This window comes from Mercenaria mercenaria, chromosome 1 (genome assembly GCF_021730395.1).
Source record: "Mercenaria mercenaria strain notata chromosome 1, MADL_Memer_1, whole genome shotgun sequence".
Lineage (NCBI taxonomy): Eukaryota > Metazoa > Mollusca > Bivalvia > Venerida > Veneridae > Mercenaria > Mercenaria mercenaria.
In genome coordinates, this window is record NC_069361.1 from 13554708 (window position 1) to 13576552 (window position 21845).

General features: G+C 34.9%; 1 protein-coding gene across 1 annotated transcript; it reads right to left on the minus strand.

Moving 5' to 3' along the window:
- Window positions 1-10132: 10132 nt before the first annotated feature.
- On the minus strand, window positions 10133-21513 carry LOC123544935 (uncharacterized). Its single transcript, XM_053540181.1, has 7 exons — window positions 21396-21513; window positions 18766-18816; window positions 17909-17968; window positions 15164-15356; window positions 11868-12023; window positions 11357-11457; window positions 10133-11170 (listed from the first exon to the last, which is right to left on the minus strand). The coding sequence occupies exons 1-7, from the start codon at window positions 21448-21450 to the stop codon at window positions 11070-11072; spliced, it is 717 nt and encodes a 238-aa protein (XP_053396156.1). The 5' UTR covers window positions 21451-21513; the 3' UTR covers window positions 10133-11069.
- Window positions 21514-21845: the final 332 nt, after the last annotated feature.

The window sequence follows — 21845 nt, forward strand, 5'->3', positions numbered from 1 at the left end:
ATTGTTTCACACTGTGTTGCATCTTTAAACGACTTTTACCGTGTCGTTGTTGTTTGATTGTTTTGTTGTGTTTTTTTTTTTGTTAATCTTGTACAAATTATGTTTTTTCCTCCAGCTGAAACAGAGACAAATTTCAAAGTGATAGACATTACGCAAAACGGTCGCAGAGAAGTCATTTTACCTCATATTTTTCTAAATGAAACCTCAAAGTATTGCGTAACAATTATAAAACACAAAATAAAATTGTCGATAACAATTTTTCTTTGGAGCCTCGAGTAAGAGAATTAAATCGGACAGAAATTAAGCTCCAACTCTTATGAATTATAGCCTTGCTCTTTGCATTCAAAAAGAATCATAGGGCAGAAGTAAAACCTACCTACATTTCTTCCAAACTTTGTAAAGTAAAGAATAAATGCAAAATGAAGAACTTATACAAAATGTAACAAAGTATTTTCAAAGATGCCTAAACATTCACCCTTCAGGTTAATTTTTTTTAAACAGCAAGAAATGGCTAATCAAATAAAAAAAAAATCCGCTTTTGTATGACAAATCAATGATAATAAGTATTGAAAAAAAATCAGTTTATCTTACTTGAAAAAAAAGAAATATAATGAACAAAGTTTTGTCCTAGTGGGGCTTGAACCTACGCCTTCCTGAAAAATTAGTTAAAGTAGTCTTATGGTAGGAATGGAATACTCTTCAAAAAAGGAGATACACTATTACGGGTCCGTCAATTTTCCTAATCATCGTATTAGGGAAGGAACAGGACTAGATCATAATCATTAACAATCCGGTTTGTAGCGGGGTCCGATCACAAAATTTCCCCCGTACCGACAAGAAAATCACCCCAACTGATCAGTGTTATACATTCATACATGATGTGTTTGTGTGTATGTGTGTGTGTGTGTGTGCGTACGTGTGTGCGTACGTGTGTGTGTTGGGGAGGGGTGGGGGGGGGGGGGGGACTTTGCACATCGAAGTATAGATGTTGTGTTTGTTACCATTATATTTTATCTGATATTATGTCCCTCAATGTTTATTATCGCTTATAAACATTTATAAACGGTTATTGCACGCCAACTGCCCAATTATAACGTGAACCCAGGTTCACGGTCGAAAAACTAGAATTAACAATCGATAAAGTAGGTTTTTCGAACGTAAAACCAAGTTTTTCGAATACTTACCCATACTTTCAAGCGAAACATAAGATAACGGGCGTTGAACATAGTTTACGCCCGTGAACCCAGGTTCGAACTAGTTTTTTTTTTTCAATTGAACTATGAATTTCAGTCGTTAATCTAAGTTCACGAGTGTGAACCTATGTTTACGGGCGTAATCCAGGGTTCACGAGTGCAAACCATAGTTTACGAACGTGAACATATGTTAACGACCGAGAACTTAAGTTTACGACCGTGAAAATGGGTTTACGACCGTTAACATAGGTTCACGCTCGTGAACATAGGATTACGACCAAAAATCATAGTTTTGTTCGAGAAACCAATTTAACTGAACGTAAACCTAGGTTCACGTTCGTAAACTATGGTTCACGCTCGTAAACCCAAGTTCATGGTCGTAAACATAGGTTCACGCCCGTAAACAATGGTTCGCGGCAATCCAATTATCTAATAATTACATTCTTGGTCGAAAAACTAGGATTATCGAATACTAACATATATTTTCGAGCGAAAACATAGGATAGCGGGCGTAAACCATAGTTTACGCGCTTGAACCCATGTTTACATTCGATAAACTAGGATTCTCGATTGAACTTTAACTTGGGTTTACAAACGTGGACCTATGTTAACGAGCGTGAACTATGGTTTACGACGTTATCCTTTGTTTTCGCTCGAAAGAATAGGTTTACATGCTTTTAAGTTTGAAAAACCTAGTTTATCCATCGTTAATCCTAGTGAAGTAAACACAATGTATTATTTTCAACATCAATAGTCTGTAATATCCTTACACTACCATCACAAGTTAATCAAGATGGTTCATCACAACAATACCCTATGCTCGCCTTAGTTTGATAAGGAAAACCCATAATATCTAAGATTTTCAAACATCTTTCCCGCACAGATTTCATCCAGTGTTTTGTGGTAGCCAGCCTTTCTGTACTTTCAGTAATTTGATTTATAAACCGGGAAACCCTTATCAGAAATAGTAGACGAATGTTTTTATTTTTAATTTATTAGGAAAACAACGATTTTCAACAGAATTTGATGAAGAAACCATTATTAGAACATCAAATATGCGACATAGTGAATATAGGAAACGTTTGCAACAAAACCATATAAGTATTTTTTAAGATTTTTTATAAAAAATTTCATTGAATATTTTGCCTTGTTCGTCAGTATTCCACCCGAAAACACAAGGGTAAATATATATTTAACATGATACATTTTGAAGTAAATGTACACTTGATCAACGGAGACTGATATAACAACCGAAACATACCTTCATACATCGAAATTATATAGAAAACAAAGTTGTATCGGCTTTACATGTTGGCACTGAGTCAGGGCCGCTGAACAGAGTCAAGATTATCCGGGTACATAGTGTGTTAAATTTTATTTATTTACTCGTATCGATGCAGGTGATGTTTCAGATCAATCCAAGCCTTAACAGATTACTACAAATTCATTTATCTTTTTTTTTGTTACGGACACAGCCTCCCACATGATACCCCGTCCTTAACAACACTTGAAAAATTCAGTATGACTGTTCATACTTACCATTTTTCACCTTAATTTAGCTGGTATGCTGTTTTTACTTTTAACATCCTATTTATTGTTTTCTTTTTACTTGTATATATGGGTCGTTTCATAATAAAACCTGTACAAGTGACAGAAAATCAAAATTAAGATAAAATATTCATGAAGAACATTCTTTTAGCTTTCAAATCTGAAAATCTAAAGTATTTATCTTCACTATTTCAAACAACAACATACTTTATTACAAATATCGACATGACATGTCTTTAGCTATTAAATGAACAGATATACTTATAACAAATAACTGCTATTTCAAAAGCTGCAATGCTTTTGAATAAGCCACCGAAAGTATTTTAAGACGTGACGTAAAGAACGTGATTAAAGCAGTATGGCGTCGTGGCGTATATTTTTCAAGTCAATAATTCAACAAATCATGCATATCATTCACTAAAAATCATATATTTGAATATTTAGGAACAGTTTTAAATGATTTTAGTGAAAAATAACTTAACTGTGCATTTTTGGTCTCATCACGGGCCTTTTATATATACACCTCTGTATTTTCATGATGCAGGTGTGCTTTGGCCCATATATTCTTTTTGACTTTTCTACTTTTCTTTTTACATCCTTAGCGGCTTGACGCGCTAACTGTCTACGTTCGACAGAAATTGGAAGATAGATAGATAGATAGATAGAAGATAAAGTTTCAGTTTTGATTTTAAATTTTTGACTTATTAACCCAGTAAACATGTATTGAATATAGACCGGTCATATATCACAGACTATGGACCGGCGATTTATATAAGGAATAATGTACTAAATACCTGTACTTAGGAAGCCATCAAGCTGGCTTACGGAACGTCGTTGGTTCTACCCAGGTACCCGCTCGTGATGAAATAATGCAAGGAGGGGCACCTAGGGTCTTCCCCCACCATCAAAGCTGGAAAGTTGCCATATGACCTATAGTTGTGTCGGTGCGACGTTAAACACACACACAAAAAAAACAAAATAGTTCAAGTACTATAAATAAGAGCCAAGTAATAAATGAATGGATGACAGGAAGCTGATGTGATTATGACTATTTAGAATATTCGAACGGATGTTCTGTACCTTCGATTTAGTTCATTTGTATTTTACATTATTATATGTGAAGTGGTTGCGGTTAATTAAACGTGATTCATCGTATTGAATAGTCATCCTTGTTTTGTAATACATAAAACAGCGCTTTACCAGGCGTTGTGGGTTCGAATCGATTACGTACTTCCTCTGCTACTGTTTTTGCCAGGAAGCGGAGTTCAAATAATGTGTAACGGGCTAAGTTTTCAAATCACGGCTCGTGCCGGACGGCTTAAAATTAACTAGAGAGGTGAGTCACACAGAACAAAGCTAATGGTAATTCTTCAATTCACCCTGTTATTTAAAGTATACTGTTATTGTTATGCCCAAATATGTGCAAACAGAAAAGTTAAACAATTGAATTAATCCAAATTTCTAACATGACTAGACACACATGGATGAAAACACCCCTAGTTCCTCCCGAGACACAAGCTATTGGGTATAGTAAGCACTTTTCCCGCATTCCGTGAAGGAAGCACAAATGTAATTGGTTGTAACACTTAGCAAATAAACATAACAAGTATTCAGCAATGTCCGTAAATGAATGGTAAACAAAAGAAGATATAACTGGACGTTGCCAATGAAATAAGTTGTAATAAGAGCAACTGAATGCTCACGAGACTTCATTTAATAGTTTTAAGATAAAACAAGATTAAATACACCTCTATAATATATATCATAGGTTTGAGGCCCTAACAAAATATTCAGATGTATTATATACAATTACAAATCAGGTTACACATTAAAACAACAATAGTTGCTAAATTTATTCCGTTACGATCTCTCATTATTTAACGTTAATCTTACAAAACATTTTGTAATGTGTGAAAGTTAAGAGCAAAGCAAGTCACGCATGTATAACACTGGTTGTTTATATAAATGATATGTTATACGTTCCTTTACATGTTGCTATGTTATTTACAAGTTAAATGTAAACAAGCATACATATGTTATTCACTATATCACTTCAAACTACTGACACAATAAGATAAGACCACTTCCGTCCTGTACCGCCACTTTAGCAATTATAAATACTACCGATATAGTTTTGCGTGTGAAGCGAGCCGAAAATATGACTAAACTGACTGATGTTTTAAAAGTATATTCTCTCCGGAGATCCGCCTTTGACAGGATTTTTATACAAATATTTATCAATCACGATAAATGTTACATCTGTTTCAAAGCCTCAACGTACTGTCTGTATTGCAAAATACTAATTATGGTCATTTGGTCACCAAATTATCTCTCCCTGCTGTGATAAAAATATCGTTGTATGTTGTACGCTGAAAAGATCTTATACACCGTTAGAACGGATACTGAGGTGTAAATACAAAATATATAAACGTAGGCTGTCCTTTGGTCAAAGCGGGAATATATGGTATTTTATAAAACGTACACACACCTTATCACCTACGATAGGGAACCACTTTTTTATTCAAAATATGTCTATATAAGGTCGTGGACCCGTAATGACAATCAGTAATTTCCGTTTGATTACGTAGCCTTCATATGCGACTTCGGCCTTCTCCGATTTTGAGAGAAAGTCTTGTGCTCACTGAGCTACTTTACAGCCGAAGAATGCCGAAGTAACCAACTTGAATACACAGTGAGTAGTGTTGCACTTTTTATTACTACTTATAAACAGTCACAACCAAATTAAGTCTTGGCTGCGATCTATTCTTCACAAGGACTTTTCTTTATAGGTTTATATGACAACCTTTCTGCGCTCCCTTCTGATACGTCGTCAGTAGCATATGTATATTGTGTCTCCGAGACGAGCACAAAGCTCCGGAAATGGTACATGCTGGCCTCATATTTGTGCAATTAATTGAACTACGGACCTCTATATACATCTGTATACAGATACCATCAGTACAATCTGTTTATTGAAATTAGCAATCCCTAAAGCATTTATTATTATTATTATTATTATACCACATTTATATAGCACTCTTTTCATGCACTTGTACACGTTCAAAAGTGCTTTACAGAATAAATTGCAAAAATACAAACAAATACGTATACAAAGATAATGCATTCCACATTAACAAAAATCATGAATGAAAATAAGTATAATTTAAAAAAAAAAACAAGATAAAAAAAAAAATAAATGTATCGGTCAGTTAACAAAATATTGTACAAAGAAGTGGGTTTTGAGCAGGCTTTTGAAAGCAGCTAGCGTGTCAGCTTCCCTGATCTTGACAGGAAGAGAGTTCCAAAGCTTTGGAGCAGTGCACGAAAAGCTGCGATTGCCATACATCATGGTATTAGATTTTGGCATAACCAGTGACAGCGTGTCTTGCGATCTTAGGGTCCTGACCGGTTTATACACTTCTAGCATATCCCTAATATAGGCAGGGGACTGACTGTGTAACGCCTTAAAGGTGTGGGTCAGAACCTTGTACTGCACCCTGTATTTCACTGGCAACCAGTGAAGCTCCTTCAGAACCGGTGTTATATGATTGCGACGGGGCGTCTTAGTGATTACGCGAGCTGCAGTGTTCTGGACATGTTGCAACTTGTTAAGTGTGCTGTTTGGTATACCACTTAACAAGGCATTACAATAGTCTAACCGTGAAGTAACCAGGCTGTTTATAAGGGTTTTTGTGGCATCACTGGTAAGATACCGTCTGATGTGACCTATTCTGCGAAGTTGTGCATATCCAGCCCGGCACACCGAGTTGACTTGTTGTTCCATATCCATACCGCTGTCAAATACTGTTCCAAGATTTCTAACACATTTCGTGGATTTTATCACAGAATCACCGACCTTCACAGAAACGTCATCAATGTACTTGGAGTTACGCTTTGATGTCAATAGCATTACCTCAGTTTTGTCAGCATTGAGCTTCAGCATGTTGGAATTCATCCACGAGACAATTTCAGTCAGACAGCTCTCAATGCGGCGCAAAGCTTCACTTCTGGCCACAGCCTCTATCGGCTTAAAAGATAGGTATAATTGAGAGTCATCAGCGTAGAAATGATGAAGAAGTCCATGACGTCTGCATATGGCACCCACGGGTTTAGTGTACATGATATAGTTCTTTGGACCAAGCACTGATCCCTGGGGCACACTGTATTTCATCAACGTAGGCGTCGACAACTCACCATCAACGCATACAGTTTGATAGCGGTCACTAAGATATGATGACATCCATGCAAGTGCTTTGTCTGTGACTCCAAAATGATGTTCGAGCCGGTGTAACAGTGTTTGGTGATCAATCGTGTCGAAAGCCGCAGAAAGATCGAGTAGCACGAGGACTGTTACAGAATTTTGATCGAGAGATGTGAGGATGTCATTCTGTACCTTTATCAAAGCCGACTCAGTTGAATGAAACTTTCTGTAAGCAGACTGCAGTCCCTCATGTAGCTCATTTTCACTCAAGTGCCGCTCAAGACGCGCATCTACTACCTTTTCTAAGATTTTTGAAATGAAAGGGAGGTTAGATACAGGCCTGTAGTTTTTGAGAATGTTTGGTTCAAGACCTGGTTTCTTAAGCAGGGGTCTTATCCTAGCACTTTTAAACTCTTTTGGTACATAACCTAATTCCATTGATGTATTTATGATGTTTGTTATCAGCGGCAAGAGCTCATCGAGACATTTCTTCAGAAGCCATGTTGGTAAAGGGTCAAGTTCGCAGGACTTGTTTGGAGATTTTTGTATAATTTGTTCTACCTCTTCTATCGTTGTAGGAGCCAAATCAATAAGACAGTTTGCTACTTCTTGGTGTTCTGGACAATGCAAGTCTACTGAATCACGATAAGTTTGGCTATGCGAAATAATATCATTCCTAATGTTCTCAATTTTCTCGATGAAAAAGTCACTAAACTTCTGCGCAAGTTCCTTTGGTGATGTGTTAGAGGGACGGGAAGCATCTTGGCTGTCTCCTAGTAGATTTTTGGTTATCTTGGCCAAACTTTTGTGGTCAGTGCCACACGACTTCACCTTATCAGAGAAGTAGTCGGTTCGGGCCTGAATTAGGAGTTTATTCATGGTAGCACATTGGTCCCTATAAAGTTGATGGTCGATTTAACCTATATATATTTCACGTCATTAAAGAGATCTGATTTCCTGCGTAAAATCAAGGCTGAATATCCAACGGGGAGAGCTAGGCTCCAAATACACAGCCTCCCTAAGCCGCAAGTAGCATATGTGGACATGCAAACAACTAACACTTACATACAGGCACACACGAAGTCACAGAGACAAAGCAAACACTCGAAGACAGAACGAACACAATGGGAAAATGCCTCGGAACGGTTAGTGGCAAAAGCACCACTGTCATTAAACTGGTTTATAGTTCGTACTTAACCCCACTCTTAATCCCTACCAAGTTCCAAAGTCACAGGACAGGCCAGAATAAAGATATCAAAACTACCTTTCATAGAGTCACCTTCTCTCAGAAGTGCCTTTAAACTAATATGAAGTTTTAAAAACAAATTTGAATTACCATAGCAAAATTTAGCAAAATATGTACGTAATTGATAACGGTAGTCAAGGTTGTTACTCCAAGTGCTTTGTGAAGACAGGAGTTGACAATCGTTTCGTATTTTTACTGATTAATAATTTTAATGGAAATCAGGGGCATTTAAGATAGACATTACAGGAGTATAATTAGTATGGCTGGGTAGCCTCTGCAGCGACTAAGAGACTACTGAAATATCCATATCCTTGGTGTATCCGTGCAGCTTTATCAGGTGTGTTCGGATTCTAAGTACGTAAATGACATGAAATAAAAACTTTCCTGGTAGTCCATCAGGTGGCTGCGACTTAAAGCCAATCTGACATTTCAATTGATTTTTCCAAGGCCATTCCATTTGATGCAACCTGTTTCAAGGTGTTGTTGGTCTTACTGTTATTTAGTTTTTATTATCATGACAGGTACGTAAAAGCGAAACACCCGCTTACCTGATAATATATTTTGTCGGCATCATCTTATTCAATAGACCATGTTATTGATATTATTATCATACTTAGTATTCTATCCTATTTTTAACGTACGTCATGTTCCCGACCATTTTATGCTATTCAGATAGAAAGAGGCAACGAATAAGTTTAGGTGTGAGAACAGACTCACTCACAACCGAGTCAGCTATTACTTTCCTTTGTCACTGTCAACGAATGTTTTTAGATGTTATTATTTTAGCTAATAAAGCCAGTACAACAATAAGTACAGCTGGAACAGTGTTTTTATATTTTCTGGTCGAGTCTGACATGTCTGAATAATAGTGTTTCGCTTAAATCGGTGCTAGGGGGCGTAACATTTTCAACTTGGTTGCGTTCTATGCTTGCTTCCAAAGGGTCTTTCAGATAGATAATATCCGTACTTAGATCGTTAGAAAAACACTACTTTTAATATTGCACATGAACTGTTATAGTTAGAGCCATAAAGGGAGATAATAAAAACAATAGATTCAATAAACTATTCTACTATATTCAGTCATATTCAAACCTTTGACAAATATTGTGGAGAGTAGTTATCAGAAATAGGATTTAACAAAAAATTAATGTATTTTATGTTCATAACGGAAAATGTGGCAGCCACATTTTAAACAAAGGCATTATGAGCCTTTAAAGAAATATCGTACTCGAAGGTTTTTAAAATTGATGTGAATATTTAGTCACTCAAGAACATTTTATCCTATGAAACAGTTATACGACAAATTAAATATTTCTATGCCATTGTCAGACTCCAGATGACACTTCTTGCAATAATAACAACATAATTTAGGTAGAAGTTTAATAGATAATAAAGTAAACACATTAAAACTCTCTACACATATATGTCAAACGTCAAACATATTCGAGAAATAGGAAAGTATGTTACTCAATTGCATTCATACATCACAATAGATCGTTACGTTGTCTTCGTTAAAAATCTATGTCATAAATGTTACTAAAGTAAGTGCAATATGATATTTAACTTACTTTGTTGAAGGTCACGTACAGATTTCAAATGGAACTGTTTACACTAATTATGTTAAACACATTAAACAAAATAATGACCTTGATCTTATTTCATTGGTAATACATACTTTCCGCAACCAAAACACCAATACGTATGTAATGTCCGCGTTTCTGTCAAATAATTGCTTGCACATCAGTACACGGTGTGTCAGGAAACTGTTGAACGAATTTAGTAAACGCATTCCCTTCTATTTTGTATACTAGCAAAAACAACTTTTGAAATATAGCCGCTTTAAATACGAGGGCCCCTGATTAACTAAAAGAATTAGCTCTGCTGGGAATTCTGAGCAGAAACTCATTTAAAACCTAGCCAGATATTCGAATTGCAAGAAATTCATAATTCAAATACTTCGGACTCTACTTTTACTTATGTACTTTTTTGAACTTTGATAAAAGTAACATTTGAAAAGTGGCACATAGAAATTTCAGTATGTCCCGCTGTCAGAAATACTTGCTCTGAAATGACCGAGGATCCGGAAACACTTCGTTGATACTTAAATCTACCATACCTTTTATTTTGATTAGTTAGAAAGTAGTTAAGTTGATTTTGGTTTAAGAATGTAAGTTCTACATAAGAAATAACCTAAACAGTCAAGTAGCGAAAAACGGGGTTTACATTCAAAAACTGAAATAGCCAAGCTACAGTATTTTAGGTTTACATTGTCAATGATCTTTTGAAATCTACTAATTCAGTGGAAATAACTGCTTTTTACAAAAACGCAGGGGATTATGCCATACCTTGATGGAGACGACTATCAAAAATACAACTCATGCCACTTAAGATCTTGTAGCCAGAACTAGCTTCTGACGGGAGATGTAGCAGCATTTTCCAGAACTGCTTAAAAACAAGGGCAAAAGTTCAAAAGAACATATAAAGGTATGGCACTAATTTTCATGTGTTCTATTATAATTGATGCAATAAATGTATTTTAAAAGTAATTGTCTGGAATAATCGCTTTGTACAGGATATATAGTTTGCATACAAATTAAAATTGTCATATTACTTGCGAAAGACACTGTTATAGCGAGGCAATATATAGAATGGCAGACTTATCATTACTGTACAATACATTTTATCATAAGAACATATATCCTTTTCATTTAGCATGTAATGGACTGGATTTCTTGTATTATGAAAACACTGGCAAATCTTGTGCTTGAGATATTTTGTCACTACTGTTATGACATATCTGACTGCCATACACCTGTTTATGTAAATAAGGTTCAGCGGTTGTTTAATATTTATCTTTGCCGGGTACCACGAAAGTCCTGTTTTATTTTGGTGGTTGTCTAGGCATGTTATTTCCAGGTGATTGCCCATAGATCTGGGCCGGAGAGGTCAGCACCATTCCACCAGTACCTGGATGACCTGGCGCTGCAAAATCAACACAAAGCACATTAGTTAAATCAAAAAAGAATATTCTGAAATTGAAAATAAAAATCCAGCAAAGTAAGCAGTTAATAAAAAATGGTATAATTACATTAATAAAATTACATTAACAAGACCGCAAAATAACAAGAAGTAAATAAAAGAAAACATGCAGGTAAAAATTTTACAAACCATTTGATGCAGAGTTTCTGCAATTCCATATGACAGCAGCGATGATGATTACCACAGTAACAACAACGCCGATTATTACACCATACAGCCAACGTAACGTACTGTTATTATAAAATATACAAGACATGTGAGAATTTACACTATTCTTTACACTTTCTAAATCAATCACTGTATAACTAAATCCTTAGCAACATGATTTCTCTGTTCATTAGAGGGCAGTCTGTAAAATATGTAAATAGGTTGTATTCAATATTTCTAGGTGGCAATGAAGTTTTAAGAATTCCTAGCGATTTTATCCCAAAGATTTCCTTGTTTTTGTTCGTTTGACTATAAATCGAGAGCTAAACGGAAAACTCGTAACACATTTTTTATTTAATAAAGGTTACGACAGTTCTCCATACAAGTAAGTTATTAACGCGATATCCACAAATATGATCTCAATACTTTTGATTACTAAGTACGAATATTCTTAGACCTGAAATAAGTAAACATGTATTAAAAGTCAATTTACCTTGTATGTGATACTCGGAATGAACTCCTGGTTGTGTGATCATTATAATACCACCTCGTCGTCTTATTTGGAAAAAGTGTTCTTGCTCTTGTTGTTGGATATAATGTTCTTGCTGTTTTAAAAGGTGTTCTCGTTCCATTTGGCTTCCGAGTTGAACTGTTTGAAAGTAAATTATACAGCGATAACTAGGCTACTAAACTGGTGATCCTCTATATTTGCATTTGTTTTTGGCGAGGGAATAAAGAAATTGGTATTTTAGTCCGGATTGTTTTTTTTTATAACCGGGACTATTTGGTATGATAAGAGCATTGGCGCGATTACTATACTTAATTCTTACAACAGTTCTATTTGGATAATCCTTTCGACTCAATTGCTAATATTATATACTTCACTACAAATCGTAACAAATCACCTGCCTCCTGCAACATACTCTGTATCTGCACACGGTAACCGAAACGTCCGCGCGTTTTGGCGTCGCTATGTTCGGCTAGAGTTTCATTTTCTTTTCTTAATTCCAATGTATTTGCGGTGAATGAAAAAAAAAACTGATTACGTTTTCTTTCACACTAGACGTGGATTTCCAGTGCTTTCCGATACTGGAATATAAGAATCTTACATGCCTGCCTGTGTAAGATGGTATTTCACTCCCCGAGGGACAGTGTGGAATGATAAACCGAGCGTTAAGCGAGGTTTTTTATCAAAGCTATCCCGAGGGTTGGGAAAAAGTTGTCTTACACAGGCAGACAAGTTAGATAATTTTTCCTGCCTATCACGTTCAAAATAGATCGTGGTGACAAATAGATACGGGTATTTCCTGGCATTATGTTGCAGTTTATGACATCTTAATAGTGCCAGTACTATGTGACGTCACTTAAGTTTACGCTATTTTAGATAAGTTTTTTCCCTAGGGAAAGACAGGAATATCTATCCCTGGCGCGTACTCGGACAAATGTATACTTTCCCCGCTAGGAAGGCAAGAAAACTTTACCTTACTCCTGGGGGTGTAAGGTGACTCTCTTGTAAGGAACTACATTCATGTATTACATGAAACGAAATAAAAATCAAAAACGTTGACAGTTCCTCTTCGTTCCTGTTAGTATATTTCTCGATTGAAAAAAAAAAACGTTTTTTTTTTTATCAAAAATCCATATTGTTAAGCTACAAATGATGCAACAAACCGGAACTAAAGGTTATTATTTGTCTTTCAGTGTTGATAAATTTCATGGAGCCCATTCAATAGATGTGTGTAATAGAGTTCCGCTTAAGCCGGTGCTAGGGGGCTTGAGAGGTGTTGCACATTTTATTACCTCTCATGAACAGACTCAATCAAACCGAGACAGCTATTATTCTTTTTTGGTTGTATTCTATGCTTTCAATGGATCTTTTTACGGATTTCAAACGGCATGACGTCTTTCCTGCTTCCGGAAGTTGATTTTCAGTGCTTTGTTTAAATACGCTGCTGTAAGAAAACATTGCTGAAAAGAAAGCCATTCGTTTGACTTTGTTTTTACTGTTATTTCTTGAATATGGTATGCAAGAAAAGAATTCTATAACGGGCTATAGGTGCTGATGGGAATAACCGGCTCTCGGGTAACAGTTAACGCGGTAACTCGGCGGAACCTCGCTACCGCCTAAACAGTTACCCTTGAGCCGGATATTCCCATATGCACATATAAGCAGTGAATGAATCTTTCATTATTTTATAGGCCTTTGGGATTACTGAGTCCATTCAATGTATCTGTATAATAGATTTCCGCTAAAAGACCTAGAGCTTGGCAATGGGACTTCAGTGTAGGAGTTTGGGTAAGACATTTTCACACTATAATTCCAATATCAAATAGGAAGGCGATCAGCACTGGAATTGCATTAGCAACTGTAACTTAGAAGAGATTTTTTCTTCAAATAAACAACTGTGAAGTTGAATAATTTGGTTCTTTTTATGTTTTTCTTACCTATGAAACAATGTTAGAAAAGATTTGCAAATTGCAAATTTTGCAAAAAGCTTTCGTTAATGTTTTAATTTAAAAAACAAAAGTTTTTATCATTTTGCTTTGCTAACGAAAGTTAAACTATTATAGTTAACTCATACTTATATAGTTAAAGTCAACTTAAGCAGTATACTACAAATACGACAAGTATTTTTTAAGTCTGTAAGTTCTTATTATTTGACCAGATTTAGGTACTTAAAAAAATGAAATTTTCAGCATTAAGAGACAGAAGTCGCTCGCTACGCTCCATTTCTACCGGTTTCTCAATGCTACATTTTGATTATTTACCAATGACTATTCCAATATTATGCAGAAAAAATTAAATGTTCAAAATGTAAGATTATGTAACATTTTTTTAAAAATTAAGGCATCGATATCTTAACTTATTTCTTCATTATTATTTTTCATTATTCACTTATCATCATTGTATTAATTTGATTTAATTTCATGATCATGTTTAACACGGTTTTCCTTATCATAAACAAATAATCCCTATTAAATAACCTGCTGGTCTGCTGTGCTAATTACCCTATAATTAACAGCTATTGCAATAATCACTGATAAGCTGTAGGTAAAAGTCGACTTGGAGGAATGACGGTGGCGCTAGGCCTTAAATAAAATCTAAATGATCATTTGGAAGCATAAAAAGCTTCAAGTTTCAAGTTTATTCAATAAATTCTCAGTTTGTATACATACAAAAACATGAGATAAATCCAAGAGTTCACAAAAAACATTACATATAGTCACGCAAATATGAGGGCAACACATTGACATTGTTCTAACTGAGGAAACTATTTATAGATATTCAAACATCATTACAAGGTTAAAAATAGGTCAGATTATGCAATCAACATACTGTTTTATTGAGTTGAGTCTGTTCATAAGAGGTAATGGATTGAACGTGATACGTTCCTCTTAAGCGGAACTCTGTTATATATAGACTAGAAAAAGTGGAAACTCCACAGGTAGCCAAACACGACATAATTATAAACGAAGATGTTGCAGACTCGATTTGATTGAGCCTGTTCATTGGCGGTAATGGAAATGCAAGCTCTCGTCCACGCCCTCTTGCCCTGGGTGGAGCAGAACTCACCATTTACACATGCTACACATACCGAAATAAATTTTAGAGACACCCTCAGGTGTATTCAAAAGGATGTGCACATAGAACCTTCAATGAAACACAGTGAAATTCAATAAAACATTGGTTTGGTTCCTAGTTAATATTAAGATAATTTACGAATATGGGCCTGAACATGTGCTTAGTGCAAGTTTCAAAATAATAATATATACTGAAGAAACACTTACTATTTATCTAAAACACAATTCCCATTTCCATCACAGAAAGTTCCCGCTTTGCAACAAATTATTGCCCCGCAGCAAGTATGGCCACTCGGACAATAGAAAATGCTGCCACAGCATACAGCACCCGCTGGCATACAACCATTAAAACCGCAGCAGTCTTGTCCCTTTTGGCAGTAGTACGAGGAAGGCCATGCACCTGCCATTAAGAAATGAAGTATTATATATGTAGAAAACCTCAAATATTCCGTTTTTAGCATATATTTTGTTTACGAGGGGCGTTCAGTATGTAATGTTACTCCGTATGTACTTCCGTAACCGCTTATTATTTTTAGATGCGGTTTTTGGCAGATTATAGAGCAATTTATATTATATTGGCAACACAACGCTATATAAATTATAAAAATCGATAGATTCAAAGTAAAAATATAATCATTTGAGTGAGGTGTACTCGGGTATACTGGGCAATTTTATGTCCAAAATATTGAGATTGTAATATGCAATTCCTTGATTCTACTATTCAACAAATAGAACTATAGTTCAATTTCCAGTTTAAACAGAAAAAACAAATCATGAATTTTACAAAAACATATGAAAACTAAAATAAAAAAGTTTATAACAGTTTTACATTGAGTGTGTATATTTTTTACTCGAAAAATGATAAGGTGAGTACAATAAGCCTCTGCAATTTTGTCAGGCGCGATAATAATCGTTTAAAAATTCTTATATTTTAAGTTGATACTAGTATCTTAATTCTCGATTGCGAAACTAGTTTTTACAACTTTGATTAATCGCTCTAAACACCCATTCCAGATGGAAGCAATCTCGAGTTTAGATTTTTTTAGTTGTGTTGTAAAATTAAAACTGCAATAAATAGTTTAAAACAAACGCTAATTCATCACAAATTGCTGTACCTCGTTAAAAAATTATAGAATTTTGTGATTTTACAAGTTATTCTATTTTTCTGAGACTATGGATGTCCAGAACAAACCTAAATTATAATTATGGCCCAGTATACCTGAGTACACCTCACTAAAATGAGTATATTTTAACTTTGAACATGCCGATTTTTATAATTTATATAGCATTATGTTCCAAATAAATTGCTCTATAATATGCAAAAACCGCATCTAAAAATAACCAGCGGTTACGGAACTACATACGGAGTAACATTACATATTGAACGCCCCTCGTAGTTCTTGAATCAGACATATTTATTTTTGGTGTATATCAATCTTTCTCACAAACCTAAACCTACACGCACATAAACACACCGCAAATTAAACACACCGCAAATTGTTGCGTTTTTAGATGAACTTGTCGATCTGCTTGAGTTTTGACCCTTTTTTACTGCACAACAGTTCATTATTTCCTTTCTAAATCTAAGGAGAAAAATTGTAATATTCAAGCTCGAGAAAACAGTGTTTAAAGTTATTTTGAGTTATTTAAGAATATTTGTTTGTTTCGGTTTAAGATCAAAGAAACTATATTTCACCGAATGAACAGAGATGCAGGCGTTCAGAGAAAAATGATTTTTGTTACTTAGAATTTACCAGCATATGCTTTTCAGGGAATTATCGAAATATTAGAGCGAAAGATATCTGGTATTTTCACAGTGAAAAATATTAGCTCGACTATTAGAAGAATTAAGGAGAGCTATCCTACTTACCACGGCGACGGCGTTGGCGTCAAACATTGGTTAAGGTTTACGTACCAGTGCACATTCTGTCAAAATCTTTTGACATATACCTTTGAAACTTTCAACACCTGTGTACCATCACCATGCCATGTTTCAGGCAAGAGTACATGACTCCATCAAGGATTTTGTCTGAACTATGACCCCGTCTAGGTTAAAGGTTCCGTACCAATTCATATTTTGTGTAAACTGTTTGACATATGGCTTTGAAACTTTTATCATTTGTTTATTATAACAGTTTCTATATATAGGCAAGAGTACATAACGCTGTCAAGTATTTTGGCTAAATTATGGCTGTTTTTGGAGTTTGAAATTGGTTCAATTTTTGTAGAAGTCCACATTTTGACAAAACCTTTTGACACATAGCTTTGAAACTTACAACTATTGTGTACCGTCACCATGTCCAGTTTTAGCCAAGAGTACATAACTCCATCAATGATTTTGTCTGAACTATAACCCCTTTTAACTTACAAATCTTGGATAAGATTTTCATACCAGTTCATATTTTGTGTAAACATAACTCTTGTCAAGTATTTTGGCTGAATTATGGCCCTTTTTGACTTGGAAATGGATTCAGTTTTTGGACAAGTCCACGTTTTGTCAAAACTATTTGTCAACTGGCTTTGAAATATTGAACTCTTGTTAATCATGAAGGGTATGCAACATTGGCAAAGATATTTGGCTGAATTTTGGCACTTTTTGGACTTGGAAATCAGTTTCAGTCCATATTATTTCTAAACTGTTTGAGATATGGCTTTTAAATTTTGACCACCAGTTTACCATCATAATCTCCATATGTAGGCAAAACTACATAACTAGGACAAGGATGTTGGTGCAGTTATGGCGCTTTTTTACATTGAAATTATCAATTATCAACAGCTCTTGTTGTTTTACGTGTAAGGACGAAATATTTTTTACTGATGAATACATCTCTAACATTTTCACTCGTGGCTAAGCCACTTTTTTTCACTTTTTCAGTCTTAAACTGAAACAAATAAATATCCTCTCTGTGTTACATTTCGAAAGCATGTCAATTTATCATCAAATCTGCTTACCACATTTTACCATGTCCGTTCTATTTACACATATTCCATCATCTGTACATACTTGAGTAGCTTAAAAATAAAAATAGTACCGCACATCGGGAATAACATAAACATTTTGCTACATATACATATAGACAGTCTAGTATATAAGTTAATAAAAGATACATTTGTTAGAAATGAGCAACATGAGAATGATTTAACGATACATTTTGCTTCCGTTTAATTTGTAACTAAAAACGAACTTCAGTCGAGTTGTTAGATATGTATAAGTCTCGATCGGTCAAATAGTGGTTCACCGCAGCTCATATAAGTTTTGACTGAGTTTTGATGTTCAACGTCGAGTTCTGTTAATTTAAGATAGTGTTAAGTTCTTAACCCTTATACTGCTGGACACGATTGATTCTGCCTTTGCGACCAGTGTAGATCATGATCAGCCTGAACATCCGTGCAGTCTGGTCATGATATGCACAGTTCGCCATTCAGTCCATATTATTTTTGTATACACCCCTTTTAACAGTTAATGGTACTGTCCAAACTGAAAGATGGACAAGTTCATTATAGAAATTTAGCACGGTAAGGGTTAATTCTTAGATATACTATGCTCAATATCAGAAATGACGAAACAGGTGTATCATGTTAAAGAAGAAAATGTCTATATCGTCCAATCTTGATGCACTGATTATATTAACCTAGCATTACTTTACTATAGTCAATGCTTTGTCTTATAACTAAACATATATACCAGCATTAATTAATGTTATTCATTCACGATCTAAGTGGATGCGATTCCTATGACTGACACAATATCCTAAGGGTACGAACTGCAAAAAAGGCGGCAAACTCACACAGGCAATACGTTTACTTACATGTACATCTGTCCCCACATCTGTCAACAGCTCCAGCGCTTGACATCAATGCTGGAATGATAAATAAGTAAAAATCTAGTTTAGATGAGAAAGTATTTAACAAGGCAAACCTGTTATTTAATTTGTTTTATAACTGTCAGAGTATATGTATGAATGCTGAAATTTCGTGTGTTTTTTCGATTGTGTCGCGTTATTTATTTTTATTTACTTATTAATAAGTGCAACTTAAAGGAAAATAACTTGAAAAAAGGTTTCAGAGTGTAACTCATTAACACTCTTTAACAAACGAAATTTAAAAACATGAATAGTGAAGTTTCCGCACACTTTGCACAAAAAAGTCACAATAACGTTGCAGGAATCTACTATTCGCATTTTAATGCATGTATTGTAATGTGCCATATAAGAATATTCGGTTTATTAACCGAAGAGAGTCACGTATCTTGTCTCTACTATTCAGCTACTTGATATATTAAATCATTTAGCATTAAATATAGTCAATAACACGGCTAGTCACGTATATATGTTGATATTTAGATATATACCATAACTAGTTCAGTGTCCTAAAACATTCATATAGAAAATGTGGAAAACCAATGTAGTTCTGCAGGTTCGGAATAAAAATCTACAATGTAGAATTAAACCTCGATTTTTAAAAACTTCAGGATATTCTAAGAAATTTCAGCAAAATAAAAGATAGGGTCGTGTGGCTGAATTGTTTGCTAGACTGATTTGTAAAACCAGGACCTCAAATCTTGGAAAATCACAATGTTGATGACATTTTCTCCAACAGAAAAAAGTCTACGATGTAGATTTTAATGAAAGCTCTCATATTTGTAAAGTAGATTATCCATCATATGGTCAAATCAAATGTAAATATCCGTGCGCTTAGTTTTGCGATATTTGCCCACAGTGTTTTTTTCCACTAGTTTGGGAATGGGGCCGGGGCCTTGACAATTGGGAAAAATGCGTCGTAAAACACCAAAATTGGGATTTTCTGTTTCAGAATTAATGAACTAACAATACATTTTAGGAAAGTTTTATGGTAAAAGATAGTATTGTTATCATATTCATTCATAAAAAATATAAAAACAAAAAACTTCTACAAACAAATATTCATCTCTCATTGAGCTTGCAATACAACAGACATGGCTGTATCTCGTGTTTCATTATGGCTTAGATCGCTACCTGAATCAGTCGTCACTGACGCTATTGCTAGTTTTTCTTTAGTTTTACTTTCGGTTTCAAGTTGACTAGACATAGCCGTTGTAGGTGTAATAATTTGAGCGGTAATCGAATCTGTAGTTAAAATGTTTGTCTGACGAACAAAACATCAATTTTGGCGTACTTTTAGCGTCACTTTTATTGATTTTCTTTGTATATAATACTTACAATTGTAGACGGCATGTTTACGATCAGCAGACGCTTACATTATCATGCCTTTCAATGACCCGGCTTAAGGGGAAGTGACTACAATTGACTGTTTACAAAACAAAAACCATTTACACAAACACCAACGTAATGTATTTCGGAACCTACTTTTCGTGTCATGTTGTTTAAATTTGCAGGCATTTTTTTCAGCTTTCAATTGGGAATTTTGAAGGTAACATTGGGAAAAAAGCATACTATTTCTCATTGGGATTGAGGCCGAACTTCGGCCCCAAATTGACCCGAAAAAAAAACAACACTGGCCCATGATGAAAGAAATCAGAAAATTGCAAGCTGATTAAGACATTCACGTTTCAACATTTTTATTGTTCTATTTAATCTGTAGAATGATAGCGACATTGTCATTTTTATAAATTCATACAGGAATTGCTAATAATCCGTAGACTGATTTTCGATTCTGGCTTTTTCCTCTGTTATCCGGATAAATGACATTACGCCATTACTTCCTGTGAACTACCTAGTATATAGTTTTGCAGTCAGACAGTTCGATACGTTCTGTTTACCACGCGCTAACATAGTTTATCACTTTGGTGAAAAACATTGTTTGCGAAATAATTATTGACATACGCTAATGATTATAATCACTAAATGTATTCTATTTAAGATTATTATTATTTGGAAATGCTTAGCTCAATCAAAAGAAAATATACACGACCAAACTGACCGTATTTGGTACTCATATAATCTTCTTAAAGCGTAATGTTTAAGATGATTCACATTTTCTATCTTTAGTTATTTGGCGGACTGACCCAGTTGGTCTTTTACTATATTGAGTTATAGTGACCTCGACGCCACTCGCCTCATATGCAATCAAAATATGATACCTTTAGGCCAAGTTTCATTTCAATATATCAATCCAGACTCCAGATATTGAGTTGAATCTGTTCATTTTTTTTTGTAACAGCTTCACTGAAATTAAATCTATTGACCTAATATGCAGGTCCAGCACTGGTATTGGTATCAACGTCCGAAAAAGCCGGAATCTCGTTTAATTTTGCTCTAAATAGAATACTAACGGACACTGTGTATTGTGTTTTAGTACCATCGACCTTTGACTGTGCAACTTTAAGCAAACTCAAGTTATTCAGCGGGAAACATGAATGTGATGCCACATACCTACCCGACGCTTATTATCATGTTTTAAATCTGTTAACAGACCAGAAATAAAGATTACATTATCTTACTTGTAACGATAAATGGTATTAACAGCATCTTCATTTTGTAATAGCTCCTTATCATTTTAAATGTTCTTCCTCCTTGAACGACAAATACTGTTAAAATGATATTTTGCAACTGTTTTCTTAATTATACGCAGAATGTACCGTGTACTAAATCACGTGAACTATTTAAGGAATGTAAATATTGACAATGTTACTTCTCTTCTTACCATAATGCAATAGTATTGAGGAAGTATCTCTCATCGAAGTTAAAATATTTACAGAAGTTGTTGACCTATATTACTTATACAGTAACAAAGTATGCATCTTGTATACCGTGTACATATTTATTTTTTGCGCGATAATTAAGACTTTGACACGTTTCTGTTATGATTTATACCGTATAACGAGCAATAGATTTTGACATTATATCACATGGCAGCGTCCTGGTGCCAGCAGAGAGATTCAAATCTGTCT